At 23.3% G+C, this 13,730-nt stretch overlaps 2 protein-coding genes across 4 annotated transcripts; both read right to left on the reverse strand.

Moving 5' to 3' along the window:
• Positions 1-254: 254 nt before the first annotated feature.
• LOC122510768 (nibrin) lies at positions 255-6,521 on the reverse strand. The gene is made up of 9 exons (XM_043625654.1): positions 6,367-6,521; positions 5,776-5,897; positions 5,530-5,687; positions 3,689-3,842; positions 3,329-3,584; positions 2,981-3,136; positions 1,724-2,889; positions 686-775; positions 255-589 (listed from the first exon to the last, which is right to left on the reverse strand). The coding sequence occupies exons 1-9, from the start codon at positions 6,389-6,391 to the stop codon at positions 518-520; spliced, it is 2,199 nt and encodes a 732-aa protein (XP_043481589.1). The 5' UTR covers positions 6,392-6,521; the 3' UTR covers positions 255-517.
• A 438-nt stretch (positions 6,522-6,959) lies between these two features.
• LOC122510767 (vesicle-fusing ATPase 1-like) lies at positions 6,960-13,514 on the reverse strand. Of its 3 annotated transcripts, none has more exons than XM_043625651.1 (10): positions 13,391-13,514; positions 13,016-13,104; positions 12,421-12,642; positions 9,722-10,349; positions 9,349-9,573; positions 8,972-9,271; positions 8,579-8,869; positions 7,767-7,951; positions 7,399-7,557; positions 6,960-7,323 (listed from the first exon to the last, which is right to left on the reverse strand). In XM_043625651.1, the coding sequence occupies exons 1-10, from the start codon at positions 13,400-13,402 to the stop codon at positions 7,206-7,208; spliced, it is 2,229 nt and encodes a 742-aa protein (XP_043481586.1). In that variant the 5' UTR covers positions 13,403-13,514; the 3' UTR covers positions 6,960-7,205. The 3 variants fall into 3 exon arrangements, with proteins under 3 accessions (XP_043481586.1, XP_043481587.1, XP_043481588.1); XM_043625652.1 differs by having other exon boundaries at positions 13,269-13,409; XM_043625653.1 differs by lacking the exon at positions 13,391-13,514 and adding an exon at positions 13,208-13,241.
• Positions 13,515-13,730: the final 216 nt, after the last annotated feature.

Consider the following 13,730-nt stretch of genomic DNA (forward strand, 5'->3'; position numbering starts at 1 on the left):
GATTAATTATTAAAATTATATAATTATATAATTAATAGTTTTTGGTAGTATTTTGGTAAAAACTGGTAAAAAACAGTTCTAAAAATTCAAATAATTATCGAATTAAGGGCGATCGATTTATTCGATAATTTCGAGACTGAAAATAAAAAATTTTTAAATAAAAAAATAATAATAATTAATTTTGAACTTGTAATTAGTATTTAAAAAAATGTAAGATTATTAACAAAGTTTGGAAAATTAATACCTAATCAATATTTGCAATTAAAATATTTAATTAATTTTAAAAGACGAACTTGTTGATGTATATAAAAATAATATTCAATTTCACGTTTTACGACAGTCTTCACGAATACAATTTAACTTCTGACTTATTTAACAAATATTATGTAATAAAGAAAATTTGCCAAAAAAAAATTAGACGAACATTAAATAACTAAACACTGCTGAAAAAAATATAATTAATATGAATTAATAACAAATGTGAAAGTAATTTTTTTATATTTATAAAAACTCTCTGCTATTCCTCCTCCATTGACCAAGCAACCATACCATCAAGTGATATTCTCATTCTGGGAATCGTATAGTTAGCCTGTTAGAAAAGTGAAAAAATTAATAATTGAATTCGAAATTATATAATATATTTAATTAATTATTAGTAATTATTCATGATTAATTAATAAATTACCCTTTTATATGTTTTGTAACCTATAGTGTCGTTTATAGAAGGATCATTCATTCCATCGCGAATTAAACCCGTAACTATAAGACAATCATCCTGTAAAATAATAAATTCGAAATTAAAAAAGACAATTTCAATGATTTTGAAACTTTTCAATGCTTTGTTTATAAAAATTTTAATAATCTTTGAAAAATAGAATTGAAATATTTTACAAAACCTATAATTTTTTGAAACACTAAAAAATATTTTTCGAAACTTTAATTCTTAAGAAAAATGAGGAATTTAAATCTTTTTGAAATTAAATAAGAGAAAAAAATTAATTGCAATTGTTTCAAAATTATTTCGATGCAATTTGGATTCATTAATACTGATTTTCACACTAAAAGACATTTTAATATATACATTCAATGGTGACTCTTTGTAAAATTCAATTGTTTACCGCAATTATTTAAATAAAATTCTTTGCAAATTCAATTTCTTTAAATCTCTCATGAAATCCTTCAACAGATTTAAATATTTTTAATTCAATTTCACAAAAATTTCAATTAATTTCAGAATTTAAAAACAAATTACTTAAAAATTGAATAATTATTTAATTATTTAATTATTATCAATTCCTTTTTTGACGAGAATTTAAACAAATTTTTTAACATAATTGAATTTCTACGAAGAATTTTATTACTTTTAATAATAATAATACTTTTAAATAAATAAATAATCTCTTTTTTAATTTCTGTAATCATTTGTAACTTCTCCAAAATTCTCTAAATTATATCGTACAATTTATGTCCTTTTTCAATCAAATTACGGAATTTACGGACCTTTTTTCAAAAAAACTGACTTTTACGGACTTCAAGCAAATTTACGAATTTAGTTCGAGCCCTGATTATGATTTCAGTTTTAAGATGAAAAAAAATTCAAGAAAAATTTCCGGTTTATAAGTTTGTGAAAAATATTTTTGAACTCATAAAAAACCAGAAATGTTATGTTGTATAAATTATAAAATTATTTCCTATTGAATAAAATAGCAAAAACTTGACTTACATCATTACTGTTGAGATTATCCACCGCTTCTATTCGGAATACTTTCTCATTATCATCTTGATTTCGTTTCTTTTGCATTACAAACTGATTGCTGTCTGAATCACTTCTAGTGTCCCGCTTTCTTTTCTCACTCCTCCCATTAGATTCCAATGAACTATCATTACTAACATTTATTTTTCTCTTTTTCGTCTGCGGTTCTTCCTCATCAATCAATTTGTCCTTCACTGAATCATTGATCGTATCACTCGAATTTGATTCCCTTCGCTTATTTTTACTTCCAAATGAAAGAGCATTCGATGAAGAATCATTAGAACGAGTTATCTCTCTTTTCGGTGCTTTATTTTCCATCGATGTACTATCATTTTTATCAATTTGTGTTTTTCTCTTTGGCGTATCTGTTTCTTCAATTATTTCTATTTTACTTGCCTTCGGCGCTTCCATCCAATTGCCAAAAATATTTGCTTTAGCTTTTTGTTTTCCACTGTCATTCAAAGTTGACGGTAGGGTGAATTTGTTTTGTGATTGGGAAGACGATTTTTTATCGTAATCAATAATTATAGAATCGTTATTTCTGTTGGATAACTGTGATAATTTAGGAATTTGGGAAACAAGATGTTCTTGTGAATTGAGTAGACTTTGTGAACTTTTTTTGGAAACGACTGGAAATAGGGAACTGCCACCGCTAATTTTTGCCCTTTTCGCTGGTGTTGAACACACAAGTTCGGAACTTCTTTTTTCGGTTCTTTTTTCAGTTGTTTTATCGACATTTAATTTAGCCAATTGACTGTCAATATCCTCAGTGGATAATTGAGTTTCACTTTTAATTGAACTGATGTCCGAAATTCCCAATGAAGCAGGAGGTGCTTTATTGTTATCACCCATACCACTCCATTGTGTATCGACTAAATCCTGGCTTGTCATTTCGACTGACTCTGGTACAATATTATCATTATTTTGCGCAATCAATGATTTTGAATGTAAATCGTCAGTATCAACGGCGAAAATAGTTTTTCTATCATCTTTTGAAGCGTTACTCTTCTTTTCCAGTAGCCACTCTTTATATTTGTGTTTGGAGTTGCAATTTTTTTCCAAAGAACAGTGAAGAATGGCCAACATTATTTCCGAATCGGAAATCATTCGACGTTTTGATTTTCGTAAAAGCTCCTCTGTAAGAAAAAAGATGGTCATAAACTTCTATTTTTATTCAATACTAAAAAAAGGACCAAAAAGAAATTTTAAATTTATAAATTAAAATACCAATTTCTTCATATGCTGTTTTTGTCTTCTGCGTTTCGAGAATACTCTCTTCAGTTTGATTTGATCCAATCATATAATAGACGACAGCGAAATTATCAGTGCAAAATTTGTTTAAGTCAGTGTGGACTGATTTGTTGAACATTAAACTTTCTCCACCTAAAAGATCATTTGATTAATGAAATTTAACAATTAAAATACGAATACGAATAAATAAATAAATTAATAAAAAAAAAAAAAAAATAAATAAAAAAAAAAATAAATAAAAATAAAAAAAATAAAATTAATTATTTATAATAATTTATAAATATTTATTTAAGGAAAAATTCTTTTTCTAAAAATTTTAATTACCTGCATCATTAACGATTTTCTTGTAAATATTAAGTTGAGAATAACTGAAGAACAAAAAAGTCAAGTCCTTAAATAAAGATCTTCGAATTTTATTCGGTGCTAGAGACACTTTTGTATTGTCTATTATATCTTCTGAAATTGGAAGAATATAATCGGAAAATTTGGGTAAATCTTTATTTTCCTTTACTGCAATTTTAACAGCTTCCCAATATTCAATTCCAACGATTGGAACACAATTTACAAGAGCAATTGCTATCTGAAAATTAAAAAATAAAATGTCTAGAGAATAGTAAATTATAATTACTTGATTAATATTTATTTATATTATATCTTTTTTTTGCAATCATTAATAATTTTTACCTTTTCTCTCAATTTTGCCTTTACGGTTGTGAGATGAGTGACATCCTTTGACCACTCCAGAACGATGTATCCATCGAGATCGTTTATTATTGATTGCAAGTGTTTAATGTCAGTCATTGAAGAAACCAAAACAACCATAGGAATATAGGAAGCTCTGAAAAAGTTTTCAAAAAATTATTATTATTATAATAGAATTCAAATTTGTTTTAAAAATTTTACTAATTTAACAAATTTGATACAATTATAGTTTACAAATTTAATATTGAATTACTAATGAAATAAAACTTGAAATATCTTCTTCTATATTAATAATTGTTGTATTCCGGTAATTTGTTCCCAGTTTAAATTTAGTTGTTGTTTGCTTTTTTATTTCCTAACTTTTTTAATAATTTTTCTCTTTACATATTTTTAATTTTAAAATTAATATATTGAAAGTCATTGAATTCTTGCAAAGTATTTATAAAAAAAATTGAAAATAATTGAATTCATTTCAAGAATTTTATTAACATTTTTTTCAATAATTGAATTCTTTCGAGAAAATGTAATTAAAATTGTATTGAAAATAATTTAATTCTTGGAAAGATTTTTATTAAAATTCTTTCAAATAATTGAATTGTTTTGACGAATTTATTTCAATATTCTTGAAAATAGTGAAGTTTTTTTTAGTAATTTTTACTGAAAATTTTGAAAATAATTGAATTTTAAGAAGAATTTCTTTTAAGTTTTTAAAATAATCGTGTTTATTATTAATTTAAGTAATTAACGATTTTCTTGTTAAATTATATTAAAATTATTCATAGAAAATTTAATTCTTTTAAACAATTTTATTAGAGTTTTTGTAAATAATTACATTCTCTTTTTAAGAATTTCATTTAATTTCGCAAAAATAATGCAATTTTAGTTGAAAATTTTGAAAATAATTGAAATTTACAAAGAATTTTGATTAAAAACTTTTGAGAACAATTGAATTGTTTAGAAAAATTTTATTACAATTTTTAAAAATAATTGAACTTATTAGAGAAATTTTATTAAAATTATCTTGAATATAATTGAATCTTTCCTAGAAATTTAATTAAAATTGTGATTGAAAATAATTGAATTTCTCAGCAGAATTTTATTATTCACAAAAATAATTGAATTGTTTCGAAAAATTCTTGAAAATAATTAAATTTAAATAATATTTTTAAAAATAATTGTATTCTTTCGAGAAATTTTATTAAAATTGTATTGAAAATAATTGAATTCCTTTGAAGAATTTTCTTATTTATGAAAATATTTTAATTCTTGCGAAGAATTTTCTTATTTATGAAAATAATTAAATTCTTGCGGAGAATTTCACAATTCATAAAAACAAATGAATTGTTTTGAAGAATTTTATTTAAATTTTTGAAAATAATTGAAGTTTTTGAACGAATTTTGTTAAATATGTTGAAAATGATTTTAAAAAAAAAATTTCATCAAAATTGTTGAAAATAATTGAATTTATAATTTTATATTAAAATTCTTGAAAGTAGTGGAATTTAATTAATATTTTTAAAAATAATTGTATTGTTTCGAGAAATTTTTTTAAAATTGTATTGAAAATAATTGAATTGCTCTAAAGAATTCTTTATGAAAATAATGAAATTCTTGATAAAATTTTTATTAAAATTTTTGAAAAATAATAAACACTAATATTTAATTATATACTTAATAAGTGAATTCTTTAAATTTTGAATCTCTAATCATTCAAAAATTGATGTATCATTTGCTAGTTATATCAATAATTGTCAACAAATTTTTTATCTGATTTGTAATTTTAATACTTTTTTAATTTGTATTGATTTATTGTAAAAACTCACGTGTAATCATTGTTTTGAAGTCCAAATTTGATTATATCGTTATGATGCACTTCTATTCCTTCCTTTGTTATTTTTATTGTTTCATTTCCTCTGTTAACGGTACTACCATATTTTGAGCCCATGTCTTTAACAAAACACAACGATTTGTTTTTGTTCTTCTGAAAAAGTTGAAAATTTACATGTAAATTCTTGTTCAAAAACAAAAAAAAAAAAAATTAAAAAGAGAAAAAAGTTTTTAACATTTACCTTTGGCTCGACATAAACTGAGGCATGATTTCTACTTATAGATTTATCATCTCTCAAAACAATATCGCCTTGAATTCTTCCCACATTTATTGGAGAATCTCGTTTCAGATAAATTAATTCACCTGTAATATTTTTAATAAAAGTTTAATGGATATGTTTTTGTATGAATAAAACATTATTCGTTACCTAAAGTCCCTAAAGTACTAAAAACTAAATTAAAAAAGTTTAAAAAAGTAAACAATGAAGAAAATATAAATAAAATACAGTATTCATATTATATTGGATTAATTTATATTTTAAAAATATGCAAAAAATATATATATTAGTTGAAATATTTGTAAAAAGATCCGTTTCAGTAATGAATTTCTAGGTTAGGATTTTGAAATGATTAAAAACGTCTCTATGTAAATTTAACAAAAATATTAGCCATTTGTTTATGTGTTTTTCTGAAGAGGCTTTTAATTAATAAGAAATATTCCTTTGTATTTAGAATGCAAGTAACTAAATTAATTAATACATTTCACATGTCAACCGGAACGTGTCAAAAACAATGGTAAGATTTAAAGTTAGTTATGCTATGTATTTAATTACCTTTCGGTCCTTTCAAAAACCACATCTTGTCGAATGTAATTCCAAAATCCACTCACAATATTTTATATCTTTATTTATTGGATTGGAAAAAGATTAAATAATAAAAATAAAGTCCATCTCCCGCCAATGTTATGATTAACGTCAAACTGTCGAGTGTTGTGAAGTTGGCCACAAAAATCGATTCTACGGAAAATCGAAAATTTTAGCGCTATTATTTAAATAATCTACTATTTATATGCGATTATAATTATTATTATTATTATTATTATTATTATTATTATTATTATTATTATTATTATATGTATATAATATATAATATAAGTAAGATTGTATTTTGAAATAACTAAAAAAAATTGAACTATTAAATAGTTATAATTATTTATTTAAAATAATTTGAATAAATAAAATTAATTAAATTATTAATTTTTTAAAATAAATAAACTATATAACTATATAATTTATTAATAATAAAAAATCTGAAACTATGAAAGTAAACAATATTTACAGATGTAAATAGAAGAAAAAATTGTAAATAGAAAAAGTTGAATAAATAAAAATAAAAATTAATTAATTAAATAAATTCACGTGTTGAATAAATTTTAAAATATATATTAATAAAATTTGTTATAAAATTTGTTTCGATTTTTTAGAGGTAGGTTATTAGTTAGTCAATCACATGGAATTGAATCCTCTGTTACAATCAATTTTTCTCATCCATATGCAACGTACAAAATTTCAATTTAACCCTCGATTCACAGTTACACACTATTTACACAATAATTGCACATTTAATGTAAAATTTCCATATAAATAAAATAATTTGATTTTTATCCTTTTCTTTATTCTAGATAACCTTCTTGCTCTAATTTTGAAATAAAATTTGACAGTCGATAATTCGCCTCTACTGGTCTGGCTCTGTCTATTAAATCTAATAATGTTTCAATTCCAATGTAAATACTGAAATAATTTATAATAAATTATTAGAAAATTGAGAGAATTAATTTACAAAATTAAATTAAAAGAGAAATATACCTTCTGCCTAGTAATTTTCCATGAAGATTAACGAGTTCGTCTTTTGAGAATAAATCCACCTCCTCAAGCACTGAGAGAAGATCATTTGGTGTAAGTAAATTGGGCACATGAAGAATTGTCTTGAAATCGGAGAGAATTTCTAGATCTTGTAAGATTTGTCTGTTAAAAGGAGAAAATTAATTTTTAGTTATTTAATATTTCAAAGATTAAATATTAAAGAAGTTCTGTCATTGAATATTTCTGTCATAATGTTTTTTATAATAAATAATAATAATTCTGTTATTATAATTACAGAAATTTAATTATTACTTATTAATTAATTTACTTAAATATAAAAAAATTTATTTGAAAATAATAATTGAATTTACTTGCGACTAGTAGTGCCAATAATTAATAACTTTCGATCACGTGGTGGTTTTTTGTTTAACAATAGCGATAAAGTTTGGAGCATCAAATTAGAATATTTGGGACCAATTGGTCCGTAATCGAGAAAACGTTCGATATTGTCAACCAAAACACAACTGAGTTGAGAGCGATAGGCTGCAGTAAATATCTAAAAAAATATTATTCATTAAAAATTGTTTTTTTAAATATTATTATAATATTATAATAAATAATTGAATTCTGATAAGAATTGATTTAAAAAAAAATTTTAGTTAAAACTTTAGAAAATAATTAGAAGTGTTAAAGTAGGATTCTTTAAAAATAATTAAATTTCAATCTTTGAAATTCTAATTACTGTAAAAGTATCATAATATTTAAATATAAAAAATTATTAATTTGTTAGCTTCCTTAAAAATTTAAAGTCTTGAATAATATTATTCAAAGTTTCTAAAAAAAATAATTGAATTTTGGAAGACTTGCAGTTCAAATTTTTATAATAAATTTTGTATTTTTAAGAATTTTTTTTTCATCTTTAAAAATTATCTATAAATATAATTGTATTTTTGAAAATACATTATTTTATAATTTTACAAAAATGATTTTTTTATTTAACAAAAAGTGTTGAAGTTTTGAATAATTTAATTTAATTCAGAAATTCCGAAAAAAAATTTTTCTTGAAAAAATGTAATTAAAATTTTTTTAAAAATAGTTGTATTTCCGAAAATAATTTAAAAAAATTGAAACAATTGAAAATTTTGTAATAACGAAAGTTTTTGTAAGGAAAAAAGAAAAATACCTTCTCCACCGCTGAACATTTTGCCGGTTCAGTAAATCCGATCATATCCTCGGAAGTGCAAATTTTAATAAATGGAAAATTCGTATTCTTTGCGATTTGTGCTGCCAATGCAGTTTTTCCACTTTTCCTCGGACCTTCGAGAAGAATTGAAACAAGGGCCGGTCCTTCAGTGGCAATTAATTGTTCCTTGCAGAAAAGTGCCTCACTGAGAATATCCGCAATCGGTTTTCCCCAGGTGATGATACCTTTTAACATTAATCGTCCCAAATCGTCGTCGTTTGTTCCAAAAGCCTAATTTTTCCAAAAAGAAAAATCGTTTAAATCGTATTTTCGAAAATATTTAGTTAAAATTATAAAAAAAAATTCAAAATTTGTAAAAACGTCTTTTTTCACCGGCTTAATATCGTTCTCGAGAGAATAGATGAAATCTCCCCTATTGACATTGAAATTCTCCATGGCTTCTGGATCTACTTCAACTTTATTTGTCACCTTAACTAATTTATTCATAGCCGTACTTTGCGCTGCTCTCACTAAACCTTCAATTTCAGCGCCACTGAAATTTTTCGTTAAAGCCGCCAATTCTTTTAAATCAACGTCACTCGCTAATTTATTATGATCCCTCATTTTTGCCGTATGTATACTCAAAATTTGAAGTCTTCCACTTTCATCGGGTAAATTAATTTCCAATTGTATCTGCAAGAAAAATTTATATTAAATTCGAAAAATTTATATTAAATTCGGAAAATTTATTTTGCGAAAAAATAACTTACTTCCAATCTTCCCGGTCTGAGTAAAGCCTCATCAATCATATCACGTCTGTTGGTCATTCCAATTACGAGTATATTATTTAATTGCTCGACGCCGTCAATTTTTGAGAGCAATTGATTTACAACTGTGTCGTGAACTCCCGTATTCCCACTGACGCTGCCTCTTGATTTACAAATTGCGTCTATTTCATCGAAAATTATAATATGTAAACCACTATTTGGTCCCAACTAACGAGAACGTAAAGTAACACAGAAAATTATAAATCATTAAATTAAAATTGAAATAAGGAGATAAAATTAAAATGTTTAATGAAATTAAAATGTTAAATAAAAAAAAGCAAAAATTTGAAAAATAAAGAAAATATCTCAATTGTACTTTTCTCTCTTCTTCCTCGGCATCAGCGAATAATCTTCTAATATTAGCTTCACTTTCCCCGACGTATTTATCAAGAATCTGTGGTCCATTGACAATTTTCGGTTCCTTGGCATTGAGCATTTTTCCAATTTGCCGAGCCATTAAGGTCTTACCGGTACCTGGAGGTCCGTACAGTAAAATTCCTTTTACGTGTTTAAAATTTAATTTCGACACAACGTCCACTGATAAAAGGCGGGAGGCAAAAGCTCTCCTAAAAATATCTGTGAATTCCTTATCCAATCCACCGATACCCATATCCTCGAAATTCCAATCGGGATTAATTACCGATTGTCGTGCCATTTTTCCCACTGATTTGCCCACAAGATTTAACGTTGAATTCATGGCCTTTTCAAATTGAATCACCGTATCGCCCAAACAACGACCGAGTTTAATTTTTATTGGTTTTGCATTATGTCCTGCACCAACTGTCAATAGATCAACAGCTTCTATAGATTTTACAACAACTGAGAGGACTTTTTTATCGAGAAATTTAAATGGTAATAATTGTCCAACAGTGAATGCACAGCCAGAGAATTGTAGTAAAAAATCCTTCGCCATTAGATCGGTATCGAACGGTTCTAGCGAAGCCCTGAAAATAAAAATGACAATTTAGATTTTTGAATAATTTCAGATTCAAAATTTAAAAAATTCACTTATTAAGTATCAATTATTTTTTTTATATAATTTTCATTAAAATCTTCGAAGAAATTCAATTTCAATGCAATTTTAATTGAATTTCGCAAAAGAATTTCATCAATTTCAAATATTTTAATAACATTTTTGTAAAGAATTCAATTATTTTTTTAAATATAAAATTCCTCGCTGGAATTCAATTATATTTACTGTAATTTTAATAACATTTATCGAAAAGATACAATTTTTTTTTAAAAATACTAGTAAAATTTTTCAGAAGAATTCAATTATTCTCTAAAGTTTTGATAAAATATTTTATAATTCAATTATTTGCATGAATAGTAATTTCCTTTACATGAATTCAATTATTTCCAGTATAATTTTTTTTAATTTCTAGTAAGAATTCAATTATTCTTAAGAACTTTTAGAGATTTATTTTTAAAAATTCAATTATTTTCAATAATTAATTAATTTAATTATTTTCATGTACAAAATTAAATTATTTTCAAAAATTTACTAAAATTCATTGAAAAAATTCAATTACTTTCAAAAAATTTCTTAAAATTCTTAGCAGGTATTCAATAATTTTCAATTCAATTTTAATACATTTCTCGAAAAGACTAAATTATTTTAAAAAATTTTAATAATATTCTTTAAAAGAATTCTATTATTCTCAAAAGTTTTGGTAAAATATTTTATAGGAATTAGATTATTTTTTAGCATATTTTTATAAAATTTCTCGAAAAATTCAATCATTTTCAAAAATTATATGAATATTCAGGGAAGACTTCAATTATTTCCAAAAAATTTTAATAAAATTGAATAATTAAATTTTTAATTACAATAATAATTGTAGATTATTTTAAATACTTGAAAGAAATTTTTCCTAATATTCAATTTCTTTCAGAATTTTCAATTAGAATTATTAAAAAAAACTACATTATATTGTCAAAAAAATTTAAAGACTTTCTTCAAAAGAATTCAATTATTTACGAAAACTAATAAATTTGTTCTGAAAAATTAAATTTTTTCACTAATTACAATAAAATTATTAATTATCCTAATTATTAATAAAATCAATTATATTTAAAAAAAATTAAAGTTATAATTTAAAAGAATTTAATTACTTTTTATATTTAAATCAAATTTTTTCGATGAATTCAATTATTTTAAATTTTAATTCACTTATAATTAATAAAATAAAATAAAAAATTGCAGAAAATTCTGTGAGATATTTAATTATTCCCTAATAATTTTAACAAAATTCAATAACCAAAATAATGTTTAATTACAATTATTAATAAACACGATAATTTAAAAAACTTGTCAGAAATTCTTCATAAAATTGTAATAAAATTTTTCTCCAAAATTCAATGATTTTCAGAAAAAATAAAATTATTAGGTATTATTATAAAAATAATAATATTCTTTGCAAAATTTCAATTATTTTTAAAAATTGTAATAAAATTTTTCTCCGAAATTCAATGATTTTCAGAAAAAAGAAAATTCTTCGCGAAAATTCAATTATTTTCAAAAATTGTAATAAAATTCTTCCCAAAAATTCAATTATTTACAGAAATTATAATAATCTTCACCAAATTTCAATTGTTTTGAAATTTTTTTAAAAAATTTTTCTCCAAAATTCAATGATCTTCTTAAAAAATAAAATTCTTCAAAATAATTCAATTATTTTCAGAAATAATAGTATTCTTTGCAAAATTTAAATTATTTTCAAACAATGAAATAAAATTTTTCTCCAGAGTTCAATTATCTTCATGAATAATAAAATTCTTTGGAAAAATCCAATTATTAAAAATTTTGTTTAATTCTACGCAAGAATTCAATGATTTTTAATATATAAATTCTTAAATTCAAATTACTTTAAAAGATAAATTATTAAAAAACTTAGGAAACCAAAAAGCAAATAACTAACTTTAAACTTTGAATAGATTACCAGAATAATAACAATTGTTAATATAGATTAATAAAATTATTAAACATTTAAAAATTTTACTGAATAATTTTACGTTTTTTTCATTAGGAAATCAACTTCTAGGACCATGTTGCAGACGCATGAGGCACTTTTTGAGAAATCAGTAAATGGTCGAACTTCTATTTCCTGATTGAGAGAAAGTGTCGCCCATTTACGTTGAGGAAGACTAAATCCAACAGTGCCTCGTGATATTTCATAATGATTTCTCACAGAGAACACAAAATGTTGATTTGGTCCCGTTATCACTTCGACATGCCTAGAAAATTAAAAACAGTAAAAATAGAATCTAGAATCTAATGTTAATCCTCAAAAATTTATTACACAAAATTTTATATAAACAAAAATAAAACATTCCGAATTCAAATGTATGTATACAATTTTATTTACATTCTACATTTATATAGAAATCTATGTTCAAACGAACGAAATATTTTCAACAATAATTACTAAGTGTAAAAAAGCAAAAATATGAATTAAACATTTAGATTTTTTTTTCAATACATTAGACAATAAAGTTAAGCAATATTGTAATAAAATTTGAATTTAAAGAAAAAATAAAGTAAATTTCATTCAATTGAAAGTACAAAACTAAAATGTTTAAAACATAAATAAATCTGTAAATTACTTACTTAACATCATCTGGAAAATCATTAACATTGATAATAGCACAGTTAGTGTAGCTTAAATCCTCTGTGGGACACTTGACTGCCTTCATTTTCTAAAAAAAAGAGAATAAAATAAGATGAAAAATATAATACAATATGTTTAGAGTACAAATAAATTAGAAAATATTTTTATTATGAAATAACTGAAATAATAACAATATCTTAGAGGTTATGTTGTTTTTCTCTTGCCACGTTTCTATAATTGTTTTATACATACTTTTATAGCGTTTTTCTAAAATGAGATTATTCTAAAAACTGAAAATAATGCTCGTCATGCCAATTGTAACTATCTGCTTATCTATATATTTTGTAACAAAGATAGAAACGATAGAAACTTACAATCGTTGACATGTTTCCAATTTTGGTAATGACAACATTGGCCCCTGTGAGATAGGCAACCCGATTAACTTTCTTGTAATTCTTGTCATTCTTGTAAACCACTTGTAAACACTATTGTATAATTTGTAAATTTACTTCTTGTAAGTAAATAATTTCACTCTATATACATGGAAGTAATATCGAATATTAATTTAACGATATAAATAATATAATTTTTAAATAGTTCCATTAGTTTAAACTGTTTAAAACTTTGTACACTTTTGTGGAAAAATACAGTCAAAAGGCGCGGGAAAATTATCACCTTAATTAGGACTAGGTCACATTATTAAGTGGAAGAAAA

Source organism: Leptopilina heterotoma, unplaced genomic scaffold (assembly GCF_015476425.1).
Source record: "Leptopilina heterotoma isolate Lh14 unplaced genomic scaffold, ASM1547642v1 Lhet_73, whole genome shotgun sequence".
In the NCBI taxonomy this organism is placed as follows: domain Eukaryota; kingdom Metazoa; phylum Arthropoda; class Insecta; order Hymenoptera; family Figitidae; genus Leptopilina; species Leptopilina heterotoma.

Excerpts from the sequence above, each read along its gene's own strand:
- LOC122510767 (XM_043625651.1), bottom strand. Across the intron at positions 12,643-13,015 it reads GATTTTCCAGATGATGTTAA|GCATGTCGAAGTGATAACGG; the intron begins GTAAGTAATTTA and ends TTAATTTTCTAG. Across the intron at positions 7,558-7,766 it reads ATTGGCACTACTAGTCGCAA|ACAAATCTTACAAGATCTAG; the intron begins GTAAATTCAATT and ends TCCTTTTAACAG.
- LOC122510768 (XM_043625654.1), bottom strand. The coding sequence starts at position 6,391 with ATGTGGTTTTTGAAAGGACCGAAAG. Across the intron at positions 5,898-6,366 it reads GTTTTTGAAAGGACCGAAAG|GTGAATTAATTTATCTGAAA; the intron begins GTAATTAAATAC and ends AAAATATTACAG. Across the intron at positions 3,585-3,688 it reads AGGCAAAATTGAGAGAAAAG|ATAGCAATTGCTCTTGTAAA; the intron begins GTAAAAATTATT and ends TTTAATTTTCAG.